Consider the following 26,220-nt stretch of genomic DNA (forward strand, 5'->3'; position numbering starts at 1 on the left):
TTAAGATCATCTTGTTTAACTGCTTGATGGCTCTTACATTATCTAAACTTTGTGAAATCAATATAATTTAGTTTCATTTGTTGAAATATGCTTTAATCCGTGGGTCTCCAACCTTTTTTTGAGTCAGGAGCATTATCCATGCTTAATATCAGAAGAGCACCCATATTCAAATCTCACATGCCTCAAACTTAAATTTTTTCACTGAATGATCTGTCAATACAGTTCAGATGGGGTTGTTAATCAGCGCTGCATAATTAACAAACATCAAGTAATCTTGGTGCTGTGCCATAGCTGCCAAGTCTCCCGAATTTTTCGGGAATCTCCCGAATTTTAGCTTCATTGCTCGACCTCCCGAAAAGTTCTTAAATCTCCCGAATTTTTACGAAAATCACAAAAATCCCTAATTGTCCCTAAACATTCCCTACTTCATTAAAAAAAATCCCCGCTTATGAAAACAATCCCTAAGAAATTTCTTGTGGGGCATGAAGCCTCTTTTTTTTCCCTTTCGAAATGACGTCACACGTCGTAAATGGGGAAATTCCCTTTTTAAGGAAGTTTTACAAACCCTCTGATGGTAACAAGAAAGTTGTTTGTCATCCTACAGGGAAATTTCTTAGCAGCCAATAGTCCTGGATAATAATTGAAGATTATAGTGACGCGCACATGGTCAAAATTTCTTTTGTTGAAGTTACGTACGTGCGATATAACAAAGCATGAATACTGATAAGCAAAAACATATTTAATCAATTTTAAAGATACTTATTCCGATGAGTTTCCTTTCATCAAACGTTCCAGAAGAGGGCCGACTTTTCCTTTTTGTACAAGTTGTGTTACGGACATAAACATCGGTCATGGAAAGACTGACATAATCACTCATGTGAAATGAAAAAAAAAAACCATCAAGCAAGTGTCAAAAAAAGTCAGTGTTCTTCAAAAATTGACGGTGTTTTCCGTCATCTTCCGATGATTTTGGGGTCATTCGCGCAGAATGTTTGTTCACAGCGTTTCTGATTGAACACAATATTTATTTTTACATCACTGAAGTTTTGGCCTCCAATTTCACTTGTTTTTTGCGCAGGAATTTTATTTCCAAGGGTTTAACTTCTATGTGAGTAAAATCCCTATTTTAATTTGACTAGTTTTTAAGTAGGGATTTAATTCCCTACGCTTTAACTTTTATGTTTGGAAAATCCCTATTTTATTTGGAAAAATCCCTATTGTATTTATTAGGGAGTGGTTTTAGCATAAAATACGGGTTCGCGCGAAAATCTCCCGAATTTTCATTTTCAAAAGTTGGCAGCTATGCTGTGCCCATAAAGAAGAGGCTGAAAATTCTTCCTATAAAAAATGGTTTTATTTATTTTGCTACTATATTCCGTGAAATGGGATTGAATATGGGATGAATACTTTTTCATCCACAAATTTATATGTCCATACTGTAAAATATATTTCAAGTTATACAAAGAAATGTTTTGTCTACAGAAATGTTACATTATTGTATTTCTTCAGTACTTCTCCCCCTCTATGTTTTTAAGAAAATGAATTGCAAAACCCTGATTATATTGCAGTCAAATCCAGATTTTAATCTCATCTATTTCAAAGAACTTTCCCTCTGTATTGTGTTTAGCTGGCATATCGTGGAAGAATTTTTTTAAAGGATTTGAATTTTGTTATTGTTCTGTTTCTTACGAAAAATCTGAATATCCTGTTCCTTCTTGTAATTTATCATCTTCATGAATGGCATTAATACATGCAAAGACAGTGTTCAATACTCTTCTTAAATCTGTTGAGCCAACCATTACTGTACTCAAAACACAATGTTTATCTACTGGATTTTAAAAAAATCATTGTCTGTTCCAAACTTTTTCTGCAGTTTTATAAATTTCACTGATCAGCGGAAATGGCACATTGAGGGAAATAACTCAACCCCTCTATAGAATAATCACATTTTTTTCCGATTCTGTGTCTGCAGGTGATAGTGCTCCCCTCCTAAAGTCAAAAAGTAATTGGACAGAGAACGAAAAATAATGTTAAAGAGAAAGGGGGAAAAGACATATTTTGAACACTGTCCCTCTCTTCCTCTGCTATCAAAACGTGAACAGCAGCTTGCTCTGCCCACTGGCAAATGATCTGAAAGGTTGGAAAACATGTTTTACGAAGAAGCTCTTTGGGCTTGTCATAATCGAAACAAGTGGGTTTTAAAGGGGGGCAAGATATCTTTTAATTGAGCGTACGTTGAAAATTAAATTTTGAGAGAGTTAAACCACAGACTGTGCAATTAGTCCAAGATAAATCTTTCCTTATATGTGCAAGAATTTTTTTTTAGTTTTTTTCCCCATAATGCAAATCACCAATAAGGAATTCAGTGGCCCATTAAACTCGTCTATTAGCCATGAAAGCAGTTTATGTGATATTTTCAGGGTTATGAAATATTTTTTAGATATCTTCATATAAAGGAAAACCATTTCATTATTTTTGTCTTTTAACAATTGAATCTTTATTCTGGTTAACCTTTTTTTTTAGAGACTATGGCTAGTGAGTAGGAAAATGTACTGCTGGAAAAACTGTTTTAGTAACCTCGCACCAATTGGTATCATGTTGTATTCTTTCCTTTATCCATCTCAATCTGTTTCTTTGCAAAGAATGGCTCTCTCTAGTATGGTTATATATATACAGGGAGCACATAGCATTTTACTGGCGAACTGTTGATCCTAGAGGCATATTTCCAATTACAAAAAGTATCCAAATAACGTGTAAAACTCAGATATAGTCCTCCTACCACGAGATGAGATTTGGCTATGGCACGTCATGTCAAACGATTCTATTTTATCCTAGGACATGCCAATCGTGAAAGCTCAGTCACTGATGAACTTTTCTCGATGTACAATCATTTTACCAAAAAAAAAATTGAATAAAATCATCCGACGTGACATGATGCAGCGAAAATTCATCTCGTGGTCGGAGGACTATACATCATGTTGCAAGGGGGTTGTATAGTTATTAAAATAAAAATGTTTAATTTTTATACAGACACCCTAAGCCTCAAGAACCTAATTAGAAATTTGTTGTGCTATCTCCTGATGCCAACAAAAGAAAAATTTCACGTTTCTAAGTGCAATATTCACTGAGATATTCAAATTAAAAATATGGAGGACAGTTGAATAAATGCAGGTAAAAGTGTTTTGCTGTATTTAATGGGTTTTTTCCCCCAACTTTCCATTTTTCAAATTTGAATACCTCTGAGAATATTGCACTTGGAAACGTGGAATCATTTTAGTTGGCATCAGGAAAAACAAGGCAACAACTTTGATTGGATTTTGTTGCACACGGACAGTACATAAGTTAATTATACAACCCCTTGCAACATGAGTGACATATCCAAGTACTATACGTTACCTTGATACTTTTTCTAATTGGAATTATGCCTCTCAGATCAACGGTCCGTCAGTAAAATGCTATATGTCCTGTTATCTATGCACCCTGTATATACATATGTATTGTTTAGGGATATCTTAATTTTTGCATTCCCCCACCATAATATCTTTCATTGTAAAAAAGGAATTAGTTCTCCACTTTTGTTACAGAAAATGCTAAATACTTTTGCTCATTTTTTTTTTTTACCACGAAGAGATAAGGTTAAGCAAAAATTTTATTTTAAAAAATTATGCATGAATGTAACAGCCACGCATCAGTTATTAGGCTTCACTGTATATTTTATTATTTTTGTTTGCAGCAATTGATCCTTATGACTAATACTCTGTGTTCATGAAAATTCTCAAGATTGAAATGAATTTTGTGTTTAGTATTATGTTACACATTGATAGATCATATTTTTTTTATGTGAAAAGAAACTTTAGAGGGGATGCTTTTGTAAATATTCATGTACATAATTGAAATATGCTATGCGGGTCGTTTTCTTCCCCCAAATCTCTTGATATTAGAAGTATTCTATAAAGTTCTGTGTGATACCAGTATTTTACAAGTACAAACATCGTGAAAATAGATATGCTAAAAAAAGTAATTTTTTTATAGTATTTGTGAATAAATGATTTGTCTTGCTGATTGTTTTCCCTTCTCATACTTTCTATGGTTAATTATTTTGATGCATTTGTTATATTAAAGCACAATGTTATGAAGTAATTTTTCCTAATGCCTATCTTTGTCGAGAGGAAAAAAAAATCAGTACCATCCGTTTTAAGCAAACCTATGGAATTTGGTTTTGTCCAAGAGATAATATCGCCCTGTTAAAAAAATACTGTAACAGAAATTTAGAAAAATTAAGCTTGAAACAATGTTTAAGTGTTAATGAAATGTAATTACATCATGGAGAACAATTGATGCAATAAAATATCGCAGCCTAATACAATGCTACTGTGTGGTTATCATGAGGATGCAGGTTCGAACTATTTTTATCCCTTTCCCTTAAGGATATTAAAAAATATTCCATGAGACTGCATTAAATTCATTGTAAAAATAATCTTTGGAAGTATATGCTCCATGTTCTAAAGGTTTATGTGGCAACATTAACCCATTCAGTACACACCATTTGGGAAAACACGAGTGACCAGGTCCCAATATGACGAAACCATGACATCAAGCCAGTTCTTATCAAATAGCAGTGATTCCAGACAAATATGACCATCATTGCAAATTTAAAACAAGTCAATGTTTTTGATGTACAGTAATACACTTATTGTAACATTTTTTTTTTTCTTTTTGTGGAATAATCTTAAAAATAAGGTGACGACGTTACTTTGAAACAAGCTTGAGAAATAATCAGTGCATGCTTATGGAAGTTTGTCTTTCCTCAGATATTTCAGAATAAATAAATTTTCCACGAGTGAGGATTATTGTATAAGTGAGGTGTACTTTAGTATGCAATGATTGAAAAACCATCTTCAATGAAATTCCACAGGAAAATAGGTATAAGTTTGAAATATTGGAATGAATTTTCTTATCGATTCCATTTTTATTTTGTCACAGATTTAACAGTTTACAGGAACAAATGCTACATTTTATTTTACTGTGCATATTTGCAGATCTTGATGGAGTGAATTAATACCTTTTTCACTAATTATTTTAAATTTCTTCCATCAAAAATACATTTTCTTCTCATAGTTTTATTGTTTAAAAGGGTCTCAATAAGTATCTCGTAAACTATCAAACTTTTTTGCCCTTTGATCTAGCATTAAATTTTAAAGGGTAATTTCTTCTAAGGAACCTCCCACGATTATGTTTATTCAACTTTTAAATAATTAAATAGCAAATAGAAAAAAAAACTGACAAGAGATACACCAAAATAATTTAATTTGCAGCCATTTGGGAATGAAGCAATTAGTTTTATGTGTCAAACCGGATTACTGAACATGCATCTCTCTGATGGCATCCAACAGTTTGTACCTAAATAATAGTTTCACATGCTGTTTTCATTACACAGACAAAGGCATGCAACAATAAATAAGCCAACTCACAAAACTTCAAGTTTCCATTTCCCAAAAATTAGAAAACATATCAAAATACTTCATTTTAACACTGGTGGTTATAAAGTGTTATTGTTTTTGTATGTATAACTCTTGTTATTCCAGATGCTCCCGTAAAAATTCCACCACAGTATCTGTGTCCCATTTCTGTATACTGAGTTCTTCCTGAGTGTTGCCATCTTCATCTAACAGTTTGATAATGGGATCAGCTCCACGCATATACTTGACTGTGAGTCCAGAGAATTCATCGGCATAATTACCCTTTACAAATGCTGTAAAATTAAAACAAAAAAAAATGTTTTGTTCCACCTAAGGTCATTTAATATGTATCATATTAAGTTAAAACCCAAGTTCTTTGTTCAAAGCTTACCTTGGATTTGTGGGTAATGGCCGATTTTTCATCCACACACTTCCAAGCGAGCTTGGGGATATTTCTTTGAAAACAAAAAGAGAAAAAATAAACATCCTACAAAAACGTTTTCACAAAACAAAGATATTCATGAGTAGAATGGCCTTCAGTTAATCAGTAAATTCATGAGATCAATGGAATTAAACCATAAAAAAAATTTCTCACACTGTAACACTTTTTACCCAGAAATAAGATTTAATCAAAGTTACAGAAAAACTGATTTTAAAAATCTTGTTCTAACAAATTCTTCAATTTAATTACCGTTTTTAAATTTAAGTCCCTTAAAGTTTCTTCATGTGGGTCATCTTGATCCCTATTTAACAACTTCCTGAATTTAACAAACAAAACTATTATTCCAGTCCAATCCATTATATCAGTGTTCTTAACTGTAATTCCTAAACCCATTTTTGACCCCACTTTGATTCCTAAAGAAAATTATATAACCCTTACAATAAAAATCCCGAAATATCTTTTCTTAAAATCCTCTCATTCCAGCAATCCCGAGCCCAGCTAGCTCTATACAGAGAGCTTTGCCTGATACAGCAGTGGTGCTGACGTGAAAAGAACATTGGGGGGAAGCTGAAAGAGTTGATGGTCCTTGAGATCCTGTACCTACGAAGTAATGGCTCAGCCCTCTTACAAAATTTATTGGGAGGGGCTCAAATGGCCTCAGCTTCTAGGTTCTGTGCACCTATATAGAGCATAGTTTCCTAAATTTATTGTTTCATCACCCCCCTTCTTCAGAAAAATTTTCTCTCATCGCCCACTAACTCAAGCGAACCCATAGGATTCCATGTTATACCTGTAGCTTCTATCGCCCTCTTAGATCTTTCCATTGCCCACTTTGGAAACACTGAGATGGAGTATTTATCTTCCAAAGCATTTGTCGCTGTCACTGCAGAACATCAGAAAAAAATATTCTTTTTGAAAACAGATGCGAATTTCTAGAAGGGGTTTAGTGATTTCCACTATGGCAGTTATAATATAGGGGAAATTTTATCATCAGGGAAATTTTAAAAACCATTTAAAGGGTCAAATGACATATTTGACGTGTTTTGAAAATTGCACATTAATTTAGCAGGTTTTTCTTTGTAATTAATATGAACTTCCAATTAAATTTTTAATATAAATTAACTTGATTTTCCTAAAATAATCAGCAATTATGATTTTGAAAAGTGCCATGTGCAAAAACAATTTAAGAAAAACGTTTTTCCATTTTTAAAAAATCTATTTCTGTTCATGAAAAAAAATTTCCCAGATCAAAAATCAAGGACATAAATTTTTTTTTTTTCGTAAGCAAATTTTAAAAAATAATGTGGCACTCATTAAACCTTTCAATATCAAAGAACGTTAATTTCATACAAAAATTTTTATAAAATGACTTTTTAAAAAAATTTCTAACAAAGCATTGTGCAAATGCAATATTAGTAAAAAATGGACTAAGAGTATTTTGAAATGAAAATTTCTAACTGAAGTAAAATAATTACTTTAACGGCATCTTTCACAGCAGCAACACCGCAACATTGAGCACAGCTATCTTTCAACTCTACAAGATCAAACTGACTCAGTTTATCACACCATGTGCAATGAAGATCAGACCTCCTGAATCCAAGCTGTAGGCATTCTTCATTGCTAATGCTACCACTAGCAATGCTTATCTAAGAAAAATATAACGCACTGATAACTAAAAACCAAAACTAAACCACTAGGAATAAAAAACTAGGATATAGCATAATAATAATCATAAAATGGTTCATAATACAGTCGACGCTCATTTTAATAAACCCATACGGATGTGAAAAACTAGTTCATAAGTAAGAAACACATTTAAAAGAACAGTATATTGTTTGGGACCAGATAATTAGTACGTAAATTGGAAATTTGTGAAAGCGACCGTCGGCCATACTAATATTCATGAAATATATATTTAAAGGAGTGTCGTCTAAAGTCTCATTCACCCAGACTGCTGTTCGCCATGGTTTAGCATTGTAAATTTACAGTGCTTTTTCTCTTTCCCCCTCCCCAAGTGCAACCATGGGTGGAGGTACGGGGGAGGGGATCAAAGGCAAAGCCAACTGATCTAATGCATATGTCACATGAATTAATGCCATCGTAATGCCACCCCCGCTATATTCAAGGTTATCTGTCTATGCGTATGATCTAATGCCGACAACAGCTTCAGCTGTACAAAATCAAAGAGGCACAAGGTTCTCCCCTCCCGAACCCATCGTCAGCAGAGCCACCAAAGTTTGGCATCCATCTAGTGTGGGTTGGTTGGCTTGCACTGAAATATTTTGTGACAGCCATTCACGCAGATGGGAAATCCCAGCAAACCACTCAAGGACAATGCATAGTGTTTGTGTAATGTGCTTTATGCGCACTAAGCATTTTGTTGGTTCAAAACTAATATTTAGAGATATGAGGTGAGAATATTCTCCTGGATGTAAAAATTGGAGAATAATTGAGAATATTCATTTTTCTTTTAAATAATTTAAATTTTTTTACTAATTTTGTTTATATTGTGAAATATAAATCAGTTTTCATTACCTGAAACATTTACAGCAAAACACTTTTTGGTATAATCACTCCCCAATGACAACTTTTAGTTCGAGGTTATTATTCTCCAGGTCATAATAAGAGGTTTTAAAAGTTTGGTTACGAAGATTTTAGAAACCATTAAATTAAAACATTAAAAAATTATTTTAAAATTAGATAAATTTTCAGAAATAAGTTCACAACAAATCAAAGTTGATTGATAAAGAAAGCAATTATACAATCACCATTCTAAGATACAGAACTGTTGTTTTTTCAATGCACATACACTAAAATTCTATATCACTCACATTTCTTTAAAAGTTGTGCAATACATTCCTGTTGGTTTAATTGTCTTGCTTTCAAACTTTAATATTGTGGTCTACAAACTTCAATATACCCATCTTCTTGACGGGAAGAGAGACAGGGGCATTCTCCGGAGAATGTCCCTGAGTAGTCTCTCAAAGGACTACTATTATAAATTACTGGAGAATATTCTTATTAAAAATAATTATTATACAAAAATAATAATTATTATTCTCAAGTTATTTATTGAGATTTATTATAATACATGTTATTACATATATTCTTGATAATACTCTCTGGAAAGATTTCGGTAACTGAAGAATATTCTCATAGAGGAGAATGTCCTCTGGAAGGACTATTATTAATAACTTCAGAATAATTCTTATTATTTTCTGTAAGAATATTCCCCAGTAATTTATGAAAGTAGTCCTTCCAGAGAATATTCTCAAGGATATTATACGTAACTATATTATAAATAAGAGGAGAATATTCTCATCAAGAAATTATAAGAATATTGTGAAATTATTTATAATAGTAGTAGTCCTAGCAGAGAATATTCTCCGAAAGGTTATTCTCGAGAATTTTACATCTCTACTAATATTCGGCATATTCTCAAAGCCTGTTCCAAGAGTTAAGTATTCAACTAAATTTTAAGTGGTCACGTATTTTAGAACAGTAGTTCCTAATTGAGAGTGCCTAGCAGGACTCCAACAATTGGGAGGTGGGAACTGCCCAGGATGGCAGTTTTAGGTAGGAACAAAGAACACACTTACAAAATTATTGAATTTTAAAGTTGTAGGGGCAGCAAAAATCCTAGTTACGGCCCTGGTGTGTGGACTCATAAGGGCCCAGTGCTAAGTTAAAAAATATATGCATAAATAACTTAAAAAGGAAGGTTTCAATTAAATTAAATGCACAAGAGCCCCACTGCAATGTTGGTAGACTGCAGCAGTAATATTATGATCAGGGTTTTAAACTGTCAGAAACAGGTTTAAACCATCAAAAACCCAAAATGAATGTTTTTTGATAATGTTTTAAACACAATAGGTATATAACATGATGCGAGACTTACTTTTTTGCATATTACAATGTTTTATTTTTAAACATTAATTTATTACAATAATATTAAAACAAAATATTAATTATAATTTACAATTTTGAATTTTTTGACATACAAAGAGTCTAGAATAGATAATATATAATTTTATGGTTCATTTTATCTAAACAACTGTGATTACCTGTGTTCAATTTACTAAGCAAAATAGAGCTGTTTATTCAAAATATGTGATAGGGGATCAGAGAGAGTTATGTTTTTTACCTCAGATAATAACTCAGTATTAAAACAGTCACAAACTTATTGTCAATGTTGTCAAATATTTTTTTTAACCTGATATGCTAAATAACAAAAAGCTTACTTTTATGGAGATTAAATTGTTTTATAATTTGATTTGCAATTACTGGGAAAAAATATTTTCTTACTTAGTTTCCTGATCTGCCAAAAATTTTATTCCATACTAAAAATTCTCTCGCAACATCTGTTAACATATACTATACTCATGTCCATAAATTAAGGATAATTCAGAATCACACGGAAATCGAAATCTAAAGTAAAAATTTTACCTGTAGAATTATCACACATATCTGCAAGAATGACATGCAAATTTCAAGAAGCCACCAGATGATGCCGATAGTACGTCACAATGACGAGAGTGTAAGAGAGGGGTATATAAGAAATGGTGGCAAAGAAGTAAAATTGTTCACAAGAGTTCTGTAAGGTGCTCAGTGCCATAAGCGAATAGTTAGGACGCAGAGGACGCATGTGGATGATTTTTTACGTGGTAGAATTATCGGCCGCCTGGAATGTGGGCGTACTCAGATGGAAGTATCCGAGGAACTTGGAATTGCCCAAAGTGTCATCTCTAGGCTTTGACAACGATTCCAAGATAACGGAAATGTCAGTAGACATTACAGTACAGGTCGCTCCCGAGTTACAATGCCGAATGAAGACTGGTATTTGGCAGTAACTGCCAAAAGAAGCAGACGGAGCACAGAATCTGACCTCTCTCGTCAGCTATCTGCAGCCACGGGTACCACAGTTTCAAGGCAAAACTGTGTACAGACGTTTGGGAGATATTGGTCTATATGCTCGTAGGCCTGTCAGATGTGTTCCGCTCACGGCAACTCACTGTCGGCAGCGATTAGCCTGGAGTAGAGAACATGAAATGTGGACATCGTCACAGTGGGCTTGTGTGATGTTTTCCGACGAGTCCAGGTTTAGCTTGCAGTCTGATTCACGTCAGACTTTCATATGGAGAACACCAGGTACCCGTCACCACCAAGACAACATCATTGAACGACACCGTTACGGTGGTGCAGCATTGCTCGTTTGGGGTGGAATTATACTGGGTTCCAGAACAGATCTGCATGTTCAAACTGTAACTATGAAAGCCCAAATTTTTCGGGACATCATTCTGGAACAACATGTGCGTTTGTTTAGGGGTGCCATGGGCGCAGAACTAACTATGCACTTTTCTAACTATGCATGAAGTGTAATAATTGAATAGTATACCGTTGTAGGCCTGTTGTTCTCTGCGAAGAGACTTTTTAACGGGAAGATCGGCTCACATTTGTACCTCAAAGTTGGAAAACTAACAACATCAGCCGACCACTACTGTGGCGACAGTGGGATTAGTGTCTGTCACCACAGGGGCGGATAAAAAGACTGGACAAGCACCAGGTCACCATGCCCTGATAAAGTATTACGGTGGACACCAATATTTCCGGGGGAGTCCATGGCAGACACCAAGGTTTCTGGAAGGGTCCATGACTACAAATATTTGGGAATCACTGCACTCATTAGACAACAGGCAATTCAAAGTAGGATGTGAAAAAATATTGTTGTGGAGAGATTCATCTTTATATTGAGTATCATTGTAGCAACGTTCCACTATACTGTGTGAAATGCGCACGTAACAGCATGTCAGTGACATCACTGGCAACCAACATCATGATTTTAATAGAACAACACTTATTTTAATTAATAGCTTGGAGGGGGGGGGGCAACAATTTCATACAGATCTTGGCGTGAAGAATGGAAATTAATCTTAGTATGGCAATTTAGTATTAACACATTAGATGCAAATAGTTTTAAATATTGAGGGTGATATATAACATGTTATATGTGATGTCCATTGAAATACAATTCTCTGTGCAGCTACCGTGATTTTGCAGCATGGTGACTCTCTATAACAGTATTTTAAATCATAATTTAGGCATAAATATTACTGCATGGGAGTGACACGTGAAGCAATTTTCAAGGAGAATAGTTTTTTAATACTTACTAAAAAAGTGAAAGAGATGAGAATATCGTTCGCGAACCCAATCGCTTTATTCAACATGGTTGGCTGCAAAGCAATCAATAAATCATCAGTTAATTAAAACAATAAAAATGCAATTTTAAGCTATTGGATGACCTAAACAAAATGCATTAATAAAATAATTTTATAATGAAAATAATTTCACAGTTAAAAATATACATTACATAAATCGGTATTTAGCCAATAACCATCCCACAACACACAGCTCAGCACTACACTAAGGCAATGGGCTGTAGGAGCTAATTATTATCAAGGTAAATGTACATAATAAAAATTGAAAACAAAATCTATTCAAATTCAAAAACTCCTTTAAATCTAAATTAATTATAATAGATATATATTTATTTATCTATTCACACAGCAAAATATATTTTTAAATGTGATTAATTGATGAATTTGTGGTAATTAAATTGTGGCATATGTTTCCCCCCTTCCCCACTGCTGCTCCTCGTAAACAGTTGTGTTTACTGAACTGATTGCAGTGTTGTTGACAAGGCTGGCCTACATCTTTGTGCGCACGAAAATCGCATCAATACGATTTTGCGTGTTTTTTGATGCGGGTGCGTATGCAATCCGTCAACTTAAATGGTAAAAAAAAAATGCTTAATGTACACATAAATCATTTTCCCCCTAATAAATTTGATGCGTAATATCTTCCTATACTAAGCAATCATTTAAGTTGAAAGGTGCTGCTGAATCTTTCATCAGTTTTAAGAGGGAATAGTATTCACATTAATTATATAATTGACCAATTCAGCTTTGTGAATGGAAAAAATATGTGTGGTTTGAAATTGACAGCATTTTCGTTTCGGTTTTTGATCTGTGTAATGTAATTTTATATGTCTCAATTATCAGATTTCTCATTGTTGATGACTTGATTGTAACATTACACACACATTACAAAACTATCACACAATCCAATTATCTATCATGCCATGTTTTTTTTATGATTGAATACTTCATCGTACATGCCACTAGTCACACAAATATAAGAAAATGAACACTGTTTAATTGATAATATGCTCGTTATATGTATCCTATTTTATACAAAAATGCTTAGGATCAATTTTTTCAATAAAGTTGTGACGTCAAGTAACTGGTTTCTCAACTTGCGAGTAATCCAAGGGAAAGTGCTAGGCTGTCATCATGCTACAGCATCATTGCTCTCCACCACGCAAAAGGGTATAGTCCTCCAACCACGAGATAAGACTTGGGTACATCTTGTCGTGTTGGTTGATTCAATTCTTTTTTAAAGGAGAAACAAAATGTGAAAGCTCAGTTGCTGGCTAGTGATTCTTCATGTGCAATTGCTTTACTTAAAAATTAAATAAATAGATTTGTCCGGCATAGTGAAGCTAAGTCTCATCTCATAGTTTGAAAACTATGGAGTTTTTCATACTCTCTACCTTGACTGGATATACTGTTTACAACGAATTTACGTAGATTACAGAGCTGGATATCTGTTATCTGGCATGCCCGAGACATGTAAAATGGGACATGTATTTTTTTCGACTGTACGAGACCACTGCAGGCATGTAAAAAATGGTGGAGGATTTTTTTTGTGTTTATGAGAAATTTTTAGTGTTTTATGAGTTCTTTTACAAAACTTGACAAATGCAACCAATGAGCTTATTGGTTGTATTTGCTCTAAAGTAACTGATAGGCTCATTGGTTGTATTTGTCAAGCTTAGTGTAGTACCACAGCCTTAGGCAGTGTACATACTGGGACGAAGCAGTACAAGAATTGCAACCAGAAAGAAAAAAAATCGCATGGGGTGGAGGAAGAGGATAGAGAAAATGACCAGAAGCCGCTATGGTGGTCGAGTGGTTATAGTGACGGACTCGCATCGTGAGGATCCTGGTTCAAGCCCCACTGTCTCCATAGTGGTGGTCGGCTGAAGTTGGTTTTCTGTGGTTCCCAACTTCAATGTGCGAATGCGAGCTGATCTCCCTGTTAAAAAGTCTCGCCACAGAGAGCAACAGACCTACACATAGCACAAATGTAATTCAATCCTAACACATCACTCACGTCCCTTCTGCAATATAAATGGCAGCACTGAAAAATCAAACAACACTACACAGGCACTCAAACTATTAGGTACACACACAGTTACACCTCTGGCATAACTCACTAGGTAGTAAATCGCCCATAAATGGTAATTGGCCTGAGTTGTGCTCAGTTTGAAAGAAAAAAAGAGGGGTTCTGAAATGTAATGATGATGATCCCTTCACAGAAGCTCTTTTTTTTTTCTTTACAGAGGGAAAGGAAGAAAATAGACCAATCACAGCAGATTGAGGTGAAAACAAATGTGTTTGTTCAAGTCACTCACCTTGTTGAGTAGAAAAGACAAAGCTTTATCTTTTTTGCCTGGCTCCTCCAGTATGTGCGGTTTAGAACACAACAATGTAATTGCTTTCATCGCTAGTCTTTCTATCATACTCTCCAGTATCTATCGTACACCCCGCTATGTGCACAGCCTTAGACTAGGTGGCCATCACTGATCGAAACTCTGGGAAGAATTGTCCAAAATCAGTCCATGTGGGAAATTTCTTAGTGTTGTAGAAAATTTTGAGATTTCATCAAACAGTGGAATAATTTGAAAAAAAAAAATTGATGCAATGCATAATTTTTTATATTATCTTAATTTTTTATATTATCTTAATTTTCTATATTATCTGCATATTTTCATCAATAAATAGCTGCACATTCGTTTTCAATATGTGGGAAAAATTTTCTGAAAAGAAGAAACTAAGCAATATTTTTCGAGCATGTAAATTTTTTTAAATGTTTGAGAGAGAAAACTGTTCTCTCTCACTACATTAATGCTCAGATGCTTTGGGAACATTGAAACAGACAGGAATTGCATGACAAATGTAGAGTCTTGCATTTCTTTTTTCTAAGCTTTGACTTGAGGGTTGGATTTGTTGAATATGACACCTTACATGTGTCCCCCCCTTAAAGAGTTAACTCAAAGTAAGTGGGATAAACAGAACTGTTGCTCAAATTTGCAACAAAAAAAAACTGAAAAACTGAGACATTTATTTTGCTAAAAACAGAAGTGAATAGTGGTTATGAATACAGTACAGTAAAAGTTATAACGGCAGTTCACAATCTCACACAGAAGGAAGATTGTCGTTATAAACAAATTTTAGTGTTTTGGACTGTAGAAACATATAAATAAGGGAAAAACAGTCTCCCTAAATTTATTTCTTTTTACTTTTATTTTCAACTATTGCTGGAAGTAGTTGACTGTGCATCCAGAGTCAACTCTTTATGCATAAACAATGGTGATCGTGTAACAAAAAAACAAAGTTGCGATGGAAGCCCAAATTTTTTTGAGATTTCATTTTTTTATTCTTTTTTTTCACATCTAAATAAAATCTGAAGTTTTGTTTCGATTGCTTCATTTTTCTTTTTTCTCTCCATAGTAAAAAATGAAAAGAAATCTAAGACTATCTCATTCATGTAATTTTAACATTTAAAAAAAAGCTAAAATAACTTAAAACTTAACTTAAACACAAAAAATAACTTATGGCAGAGAAAATGATCAAGACCTGTTTTCCCCTGCGTACTGTTTTGGAAGATTCCAAGAAAGGAGAGAGAGAGGGAGAATTTTTCCTGGGAAATAAACGATTATTGAAGAAAAGGATCAAACCAAGGATCATGCACCACCTGCTCAACCACACACCTACAGATAAAATTTTATGTTTTTCCACCTCCTATATAGATAACAAGAACATAAGATATTGCATGTGATCCTCTCATAGGCACCAGAGCCTATTTGAGCACCCCCCTATAATTCATGAATATATACAATGCAAAACACCACTCCTCCTTTTGCATAAAAGCTCGAGTCCTGTATACAGACAGACATGACCGCCCATCTTGGGATGGTTTGCGCTCTTTCCAAAAGGGATGGACGGTCTCTGAGAGAGTCCTGTATACACAGGACAACTAGCAATTTTCAGTCCGCTCAATGTTTTCTTCTTTTAGGCATGTCTGGGTCCTTTTATCTATTGGAAGGTGTGACTGACATGCCCCATTTATAAACCCCAATGAATAAGGTAAAGAGTTTTTTTTTAAATACCACTCTTTCCACTCCATTTTAAGTATAAGATGTGTGAATGGTGCAGTCGCTCGGTTTTCCCATGCTTTCTGAGGTGTTCCCACATGTCCAATATACATAGTTCACTCTCTTAGAAATAAGCAAAATACTCTAATCACATTTTATTTTGTAATAAAACAAGGCAAACTTGTTATTCTGTTATACAAATTTATATAGATATATATACATATTTAATAAAATTCCGGATGCACCCATCTTTCGGGAACGCTTCTATATCTCGAGATGGGAAGCGGAGTGTGTCCGGTCCTTCAATGTTCAATAAAACAAGGCAGCTGTGTCTTCAACTATGTAAATGTTTATGAATGTTTTAGATGGTATAAATTAATGAAAATTATGTGTCCTGCGAATGGATTCTGCAATTGTTTTTTCCATGAGACCCTGCTTCTAATAATGGTGTCTGCCTGTAGAGGCTACTGTTCCTGCAAATAAAATTTTGTTCACATTCTAGGCCAAGTATTGAGAAATCACTGGCACCAAGTCGTCATGGCAACTAAAAAAGAATTAGTGCATGTGCTATGTTTAATTGCTAAATTGAAGTTGGGGGTGGTGTTATATCAGTATGTTTTCTAATAACCAGTATAATGATCACTGTCTCTGACTTATCTCTTTACTGTCATTATTATCTTTACTGTCTCTTACTTTGGACTGTTCTCTTTGAAAAAAGTGTGCTTGGCTCCTAAGAAATGTGTCTGGTGTCTACGTTTTCCCCATATTTATTAACCTATCTTCTAGGCCGCAGTACCTGCAAATTAGCTCATATATTTTTAATAGCTGTTGATTCACATTACTATTGTTTTGATGTGAATACACATACTTCATTTATTCATATCCTGTTAAGAGAGGCAGTATATTAAAAAAAACATTTTATTTTTGCTGTGGGAGATTATTTTGCATTTTATTTTTCTTTCAGGGCACATCCAATAGTTTCAAACGTTGTGACTAATGAAATAATCGTTACCCTGGCGTATTTAAATTATTCCCATCATTTAAAAATTGAAGCATGTTCATGTATCAAAGTATATGCATTATACAGTGCGTTCATGATTTTCATCATTCTCTTAATTTAATTTGCAGTTTTTTGCATGCAAGGCAAGCAAAGTGTAGAAAGTGGATCTACTGGTAATGTTTTCTGAGCAAAATGAAATTTGATGCTGTATACTCACCGCATTGGAGCTCAGGTGGGATTCTTTTTGAGAAATGGCTACCCACCAAAAGAAAAACTTGGCTCTAGGATGCAATGTGCATTGCATGGCATTTTTCTTCTACATCATTCTTGTGTTTTCGGTGAAGCTGGATTTTTTTGCTCATGCTAAAGATGGATGCGAGAAAGAAAGAAAGATATTCACAGACACATATGGAATTGTGTCCAGTGGAAAAAAACCATATGCAATGGATTCGCACTGTGAATGGCTTGTCAAAGGTGATATACACATTTAGACCTGTCATTTGAAATTGATTGCACTTATTTCTGATACGTGTAAAAATATATTTATATCAATGTTGTATAAACACAAAATAATAGCTTGTAAAAACAGTAATTCAACAAATTTGTACATAAAGTAGTTTTCGATAATCTTTAATTTTGTTGCTGCATCGGAGCAAATGAGAACCCCTAATTTAGCTAATGGAAAATCACTTTTGTCACCTATTATGACAATTATGGTAGAACTCCAATTACCCAAATTAATTAGGACTAGACCCTCATCCAGATAATTGGATACTTCACACAAAAAAAAAAGTTATTTCTTAGTAAAAAAAAACAAATTTTCCTTCAGTATGTAATGAAAGTTAACGACTATGAAGAGAATTTTGTTTGAATTTTTTTATATTTACATCCTATATTAAAATGTATCTCATTGCTTAAACATATTGGTCAAAGTCATTTGCTTTACTGTCTATACTCGCTTCCGTGCAGCCAAGTCCAGCGTCTGCCTGACAATAAGTAGCTGTAGGTGGTTGCACTCAGGCTGCTGCTTCATTCATTTTACAGCTGTGCCAAGGCATTTGAACACCTTACTTCCGGGTCATCAATGAGTTCTTCCCTCACACTTTGAATGAGTTCATTGTCAGTGAGAATCTGGAGTTCAGGATCCGCAGAATCACACATCATCCTAAGTCCTCTGCATTTACATTCAGAACATCCAGGAATTTTAATGTTTCTTATGTCCTCGACTGACACTTTGTCCTCTAGCTTTTCTCGGTGCCCTTTCTTCTTTCACTATAGCTACTAGTAGTGACAAGACTGGTGACTCATCGTTTGTGTATTTGCTGTCATTTTACTAGCATCCTTTTTTTTATCATTCACTGATTAAAAACTTTTAAAATGTGGATTTTGCTGATTTTTCTCTCAAAGTGATCCAGATAACTGTAGTCTAGATAATTGGAGTTCTACTGTACTTATGATCAATCAACAGATGCAAGAAGGTACATAACCTGAAAACCATAGGGGAGATAGACTTGAAAGTCTGGGGAGCACGATGATGATGTCAATTCATATATGCACATATACATTAGATCAGTCGACTCCACCTTTGATGCTGAGGGGGAGGGCATATCTCCCCCCATGCTGAAAACCCTGTCAAATGTTTAAGACATCCTATTTCCACACAGTCGTATAAAAAAAGCATAGATAGGCATGTAATTGGAAAGGGCAGTAGTTCAGGTTATCATATTTTATGTCAAAGATGCAAGAAGACAATCTTATGAGTGCGAGCAGAAAAATATTCCAAAACATATCGGCCGTAAAGGAGCTGCAGTAACATAAATTGGAATTTGTTAGGATGGGGGGGGGGGGCAGTGAGACAATGTAAAGCAAAGAAATTAAGGCATACTATTGTCACAGCCCAGAAAAATTATTTAGTTCACTTATTTATTTTTACCACTGTTTGTATGTCCCAAATAAATTGCAATATTATTATGCAGAGCAAGGAAAATATGACAATGTCATTGAAGAAGATTTGATTTCATTTTGTCTTGAGTGATAAAGAATTTAAAAGCTACTGCCATCCCTTCTCTTCATATCAGGAAGTAACACCAAATTATGAACATATTAGGCAGCTTTGTTAAAAAGAACATTATTAAAAAGAACATGTGAAGAAAAAGCAACCAAGGATTTTTTTATTCTCCCAACTTCATTAGTGATAGTGATCTGCAGCTATTTAAAATTAGTTGGGCATGCATCCAATTTCTAAAACTTGATATGTACCCATAAAATTACATCAAGAGTATTCCTATTTATCATCAATTTGAGGACTACCTCAGAAAAGCAGTGGGAGCGCACAACTTTTTCAGTCAGGTGTTCAGTATTTCTGCCGCTCTCAAGCCAGACTGTTGTATCTAAGGTGACTGTATGGCTTGTCATTTTTTGCCATCCAGTTTTTCATATAAAATGTCTTTTTCCCATATTTTCAACAATGTTTGAATTTTTATTTTAAACTGAAATCAAGGATTGAAATTATTTTCATAACTTATAAATTGTTATAAATTGTATTATGATAATTATAACTGTAACTATCTTAATAAATTAATAGTCATATACACATGTTCATCTTGTATACAGGATGTTCAGTTAATGGACCTACAAACTCAGTGGGTTGTTAGTAGGCATCAAGAGGAACAAAAATTGCAATGGAACATACTGTCGCAAACCATGTTTGAGGGTGAAAATCACAAAAAACGTATGCAGACTTTGAGTCCAGAGGAGACGAAAGATGAATGTCAGTTGATCGCTGAATCCGTTCGTGGATTCGCTCACCATATCTGATGTAAGCAGCATCGCAAAATGCATGTGCTGGGGTAGGATCACATGCCATGGACACCGTAAATTAGCTCTATTGCAGTAAGCACGTATGGCAGTTAGTTGTCTGTTTCAATGAGTTGCGTGATGGCTGACTATACAAATGAGGAATATGCTGATATGCATCTGATTTGCAGTTGAGGCGTTGTTCGCCCATGCTTTCTTTACCACGATCGATCAACTACTATGGGAGATGGGGACCTTCCACCCAGCACGACATGAAAGAGGGAGATGCAGGGAGGTGCACCGTGCAACGTACACACTCCTCAAATGGAAGAAACTGTGCTGTAACGGGTTGCAGCTGAACTTGATGTTCAGCACATGGTGGTCTGGAATGTTCTGCATAGTGAAAAGATGTGCCCCTTCCATATCCAACTCCTAACCAAAGACAACTATCCCATCATGAACAGTTCGTGCGCTGGATGCTTGATGTCACCACATATTCTAATCCTCAATTTCCTGCCACTGTTTTATTTACTGATGAGGCCAGCTTTATGTGAGAAGGCATTGTCAACATGCGGCATACATGTGGGTGCATGATGGCATGCATGTGGGTGATGGATGATCTTCATGCCAGTGTACCGTGGAAATCTCAACAGAGGTTTAGTATCAACATAGCAGGAATCCTCTGTGATTATCTCTTGGGGCCATATTTGCTGCTCGAACGCCTGAATGGGGCAATGTACCTTGTTTTTCTGCAACACGTCCTCTCAGAATTACTGCAATGTACTAAGGAATTGCTGAGAAAAAAAAATGCTGTTTTTTTAACTTAAAAAAAACGCCCATTGGGGCAAAAATTGCTGTAGTTAGGGGAGGCTGTCATGTCTCCACTCAGTACTTCATGCTACTAATGCATGTTATGAGGAATTGAAAAGTGTATGTGTCGGGTGTATTGGTTAGTGCATATGCCTTGTGTGCAAGGGGACTCGGGTTCGATTCCCGGAGGTGACAAATCACTTTTTTTTCTAAATACCAGTTTCAGCATAACATCCAGAAAATTCAATTACTCTATTTAGTTTGGGGGAGAAAACAAAGACAGTTGTATAGATTTTTTTTAACTTGAAGGTATTTACGTTGATTACAATAAAGAATTGTTTTTACAGCTAACAAGTCAGGGCAGTACGTCAGTCTTACATTCACAAAGATGGACACAGAGTGTTCTTATGATCATGTCTTTGTGTACGATGGTGACTCTTACACTAGTCCTGTGCTTGGTAGTTTCAGCGGAAACACAACTCCATCAACTCTTGTTGCTAAGAATGGGGCTGTAAGTATTTTTTACATATTGAAGTTGATATTGATATAAATTACAATTGTGGTAGAATGGTTTTTGGGCTGTTGCCCATTGTTGAATTAGTGAATAAACTCAATTTTTCACCCACTCAATCACTTGATCATAGACTTTGAAAACACATAAATTCACCTCACTTATGCAGGTGAAATTTCCAGTTTATTCACTCATTCACAATGTGGTGCTACCTCTTGGTGCAACCATATTCTCTCTAAAACAATATTTTCCCTTTATCCACAAAATATCATTATATTGCAATTTTGAAGTTCCATGGTCTAAAGGTGTGCGTGATATTTATTGAAGACTTTGTGCAGATATGAAAGAAGTTTTTCAATAGCGCTTGTTACATTTAGATGCTTATCGCAAAAACTGAAGGCTTTAGGCTTAACGTTGAGAACTGCTATCCAAGTGTGGTGTGATCTTGCATCAACAGTGCCAACCAAACCACACTCCTTGATCAAACACTGCTTTCAACAAAAAATTCTTAATGAAATGTTAAATCATCCTCCCAATAGTTCTGATCACTTCTTTGTGTTCCATAAATACGATTCACTTCGGATGGAAAAGTGAAGTCAGCGGGGTGCATTCGTAGTCTACAGTTTGGTGACATATAACCAAAGTGCATTGAAAGTGATGGACATTATTTCAAAAAAATATTGTATTTGTTTTTTCTTTATATTTTTTTATATTTGTTTTTCTTTGTTCAAAAGTACAGAGAAAATACCAAATAATATATAGACATTTTGGATACATTTTAAAAAATTAATAAAAAATCATCCATTTGACATAAAAAAGTGTGGTTTGCGCTAAAATACTTATCATAGCCTAGAGGGGTCTTTTTTGTTCTTGATAAATTAAAAACAAAAATTCAAAACTTCTCTCACAAAAAGCGCTGTACCACACAAAACTCCACATAACACATAAAATTTGATGCAAACTGCATAAAATTGATTCACTCCAAATGTTGTAACAAGATGGATGTTTTTTCTGAAAGGTGATGTATAACTTTCGATGATCTACAATAACGGATTTTCCATTCAAAATTTTCTATCTATGTATTTTGCTTTTTCACTGGACGAAACCATTTCAAGAATTATAGTATCGGAAGGTGATAGTTTGAGATTGCACATTCTATTGTGCTTAAAACTAGCTACAAATAAGCATTGCAATATATAAGAGATTTGTAAATGCTATTTTATCTGATGCACCATCTATATTATTTATATCAAATTTATGTGTTATGTTGAGTTTTTCATGATGCAGGACCATTTGTGAGTGAAATTTTGAACTTTTTTTAAAATTCATAAAACTCTAGACCTTAGGCTCCCAACCTTTTTGGAACCAGCGCCCCCTTTTTTAGTGCACGACTCCATAGCGCCCCCCCCCCTTCTCCAGGTAAACTATATTGTACATAGTACATATTGAAAACGAGGATAAATTTTTAAATTAATTTATTAATTTATGAGAAGGCAATAATATGTATTTTTCTCACAGTATTTGATTGAAAATATATATGCTATTTGGAAAAAATGAATATAATACCATTAGTGAGATATCTGAGCTTGATGTGATGAAACTAATTTCTCAATGTTTGATGCCATTTTTGTCATCAATAATCTTAAATATCCGCGTTACACTATTGACAATGTGTTTCTTTTCTTCGTTAATAGACTGGTGACTATGCTAAATCCTTTCTCGGCTGAATATGATGATGGGAATGCAATAAAAAACTTTTTTGCTGCAGTCCATAAAACCGGATATAATGTTTGAATTTGACTTTGTAGCCAAAATTCCTGATACCCTTTTCTTAATTTTAATTTCAACTCTTCATTTGTTGAAAATTCTATCAACTCTTCCTGCAGCGATAATTCTGTTATTTGAGGAAGGTTCTCGGACCCATTCTGGAATAGTCATGTTGACTACATCCTGAAATCTATTCGTAAAATCTTCTGTCAGTGCTTGCAAATGCTGGCAATGAACCAAAATGTCGTCATCAGTTGTTTCAATTGAAGAAAGCATTGGAAACTGATAAAATTGTTGTCTACCAAAGTTTTGTTTGTAAAAAGCAAGTTTTGGCACGAACGCTGAAATAATTCTTTTTGCTTTGATAAAATTCAGATCATTACCTTGAAGTTGTACATTCATTTCATTAAATTTAGTATATAAATCAGCCAAAAAGGTGCAATATCACTCTTAAATTTCAATAAATTCTCTCTTAATGAATCATCCTCGTTTTCAAAAAACTTTGTGGCTGATTCAAAGAGTTCGTAAAATCGTTTCAGACAGGTACCTTTTGACAACCAACAAACTTCTGTATGTAATAATAAACCATTGAAGTGTCTTCATCGTTTTCATCACAAAGATTTCTAAATATCCTGTCATGAAGAGCATTGCTTCTGATCTTGTTAACTGCTTTAATTACATATTGTAGCGAGCGATGAAAGTGATCACTAAGATTTTTTGCGACCAAATGTTGTAGGTGAATCATACAATGCACGGCCACTAAATTTGGTACGACTTTTTTTCAGGATTGAAATGAATCCACGGTAGGAGATTAATATCACTGAAACATATTGTGTTTATTACAGTGAAATGCCTTTATGATTTTACCAGGGTTATTAAAATCAAAACAATAAAAGTAATAAACACATTCTTACTTTTGGTGGTAACAATTTACCTTTGATATGAAGAAATTCCGAAATACATTTGTTGGTATTTATAATAATCTTTAACCTCTGTCCACTGCATTATTGTACCACCCGGGAAATATTGCCCCGGAAATTTAAGGTCTATATGACCTTGAATTTTCTGCACATGCTTAAAAGGGCGGTACCTTCAACGCCAACTCAATAGCCTTGTTTACATGGGGAAATGAAAAAATAAGGGGAAACTGTCATCCACCAAAGCCAAACATTTTTTGCTGAACAGGGAAAACTGGCAACTCTGTTTCCTTATTCCGCAATAGCGAAAAATCGCAAAGGATTATGAGAAATAGTATGCACCGCGAAAATCTCCAAGAGGATATGTAAATACAGTATTCTTCCTCCTCTTTCTTTACTCTTCTGTCTCTACTAGGGAAAACAGTCATCAAGCCAGTGCCTGAACTCTCAGTGATACCGCAATATTGAACATGTAAACCGGGCTAATATGACTTGAACATGAAACTCCCCCCTCATACTTCTGAACGCCCACTCAATATGACTTGAACAAAAAACGCCCCCCTCAGACTTCTCATCGCCCACGTTGGGAACCACTGCTCTAGACCATGCCTATTATACCAAAGGATGGTCAGAGGTGTTACGACTTTGATACCCAATTCATCCTTGTCAGAACCTTTACTGATGCAGAAGTAAAATAGAAACGATGATTAGATGACCGCAGCATACAATTGCTACCACAGGAACCCCCACTGAGTGGTTAGCACACCAACCTTTCTGTGAGAAATATAAAAAAAGAGGTGTCAAATGTTGCTGTTTTGATTCAGCAATTAATTAAAGGTTGGTCTAGTAAGCCCTCGTGTGCAGGAATGACCGTAGTGCAACAAAAATTATCAAATGAGGGATTGGCATAAAATTTTCTGAATCCATTGTTTTTCATCGCATAAAACACTATTGAATTTTTTAATATAATAATTAAGATAATTCAACATTATATTAATAATAATTTATACCCTACATTGATTTTTTATCTCACAGATGCTGATACTTCTGTATAGTGATACAAATTATGTGCGCACAGGGTTTGAAGCTTTTTACACTGTAACTGACTGTCCACTAAACTGCAGTGAAAAAGGTTTATGTATAGAGCATCACTGTGTATGTGACTCAGAGCAATCTGGTGAATCCTGTAATATCCGTCTATGCCCTTCTAATTGCGGCAAGGATGAAGGAAGGGGACAATGTGTAAATGAGCCACCTCACATGACATGTCGATGCCATAATGGTTTCTCTGGGAGTGACTGCAGTTTGCCAGATTCAAATAAGAATGGTGGAAATTCTTGGCATGTTGTATCTCCTGATGGAATATCTGTAAGAGAAAGAGCAGGTCACATAGGCATTTACATAGGGAGTGTCGACACATTTTATGTGTTTGGTGGCTACTCGTTTGGTAAAATTCATGGTGATATTTTTGCATTCATCTTCAATCTTAGCAAATGGGTCAACTTGACACAGCCTGGTGGGCCAAGTCCAAGACGTCATCATGCAGTCGCTCCATTTGGCAATAACTTTGTGATATTTGGTGGAGAACTAGCAAATGGCAGTTTGTCAAATGAAATGTGGTTGTTCAATACCACTTCTTCCAGCTGGAAGGTAATAGTTGCAGCAAATTCATTTTGGCCTCCACCTATAGCAAAGCACTCCCTCACTCTAACAGGAGATTCTACATTATATCTAGTAGGTGGCAGCTATTCAAATCATACATTCTCATCAGATGTATACAGAGGTCATCTTCATAGTGGTTATGTTGTGTCTTGGGAAAAAGTTATTATACATGGAAGCAAGCAATCTACCCGCCGTCTAGTAGGTCATACTGCAGTGTACTATCCACCATCAAAAAGTTTATTCATCTATGGTGGGATTACAGTAGGTTTTTCTCATGTGAGTAAGCTGAGTTATTACATTTATGCGTTTCATATTGAGAAGATGTTCTGGACTCAGATAAATTTTGTGAAGGACAAAATCATGCCACTGGAACGAGCTTTCCATACTGCAGCTGTTGTTGGAGATTATATGGTTGTACATGGAGGGTATACTCACCGCCATACAGAACAGGAGATCTGCTATGATAATGAGACCTACCTGTATCACCTGAGGTGTCACAAATGGATTGATTTGAAGAGCTTAACCAGAGATTATCCCGGTAAGCATATTTATGAGTTTTTAAGCACACTTTTGATTTATT

At 34.9% G+C, this 26,220-nt stretch overlaps 2 protein-coding genes across 2 annotated transcripts in view; one reads left to right on the forward strand and one right to left on the reverse strand.

Annotated features, from left to right (window-relative positions):
- Nucleotides 1-5,290: 5,290 nt before the first annotated feature.
- On the reverse strand, nt 5,291-12,358 carry LOC149068753 (selenoprotein F). Its single transcript, XM_089250425.1, has 5 exons — nt 12,269-12,358; nt 12,069-12,131; nt 7,377-7,547; nt 5,851-5,914; nt 5,291-5,752 (listed from the first exon to the last, which is right to left on the reverse strand). The coding sequence occupies exons 2-5, from the start codon at nt 12,123-12,125 to the stop codon at nt 5,577-5,579; spliced, it is 468 nt and encodes a 155-aa protein (XP_089106551.1). The 5' UTR covers nt 12,126-12,131; nt 12,269-12,358; the 3' UTR covers nt 5,291-5,576.
- A 216-nt stretch (nt 12,359-12,574) lies between these two features.
- Megf8 (multiple EGF like domains 8) overlaps nt 12,575-26,220 on the forward strand; it is a 57,904-nt gene continuing 44,258 nt past the window's right edge. The window contains exons 1-4 of the mRNA XM_089251246.1: nt 12,575-12,692; nt 17,306-17,651; nt 21,131-21,294; nt 25,014-26,178. Of these exons, the coding sequence (XP_089107372.1) occupies nt 17,429-17,651; nt 21,131-21,294; nt 25,014-26,178 (1,552 nt within the window). The 5' untranslated portion in view covers nt 12,575-12,692; nt 17,306-17,428. The remainder of the gene's footprint in view (nt 12,693-17,305; nt 17,652-21,130; nt 21,295-25,013; nt 26,179-26,220) is intronic.

This window comes from Pholcus phalangioides, unplaced genomic scaffold (assembly GCF_987345545.1).
Source record: "Pholcus phalangioides strain wild (caught in Gottingen) unplaced genomic scaffold, Ppha-v1.0 ptg000024l_1, whole genome shotgun sequence".
Taxonomy (NCBI): Eukaryota; Metazoa; Arthropoda; class Arachnida; order Araneae; family Pholcidae; genus Pholcus; species Pholcus phalangioides.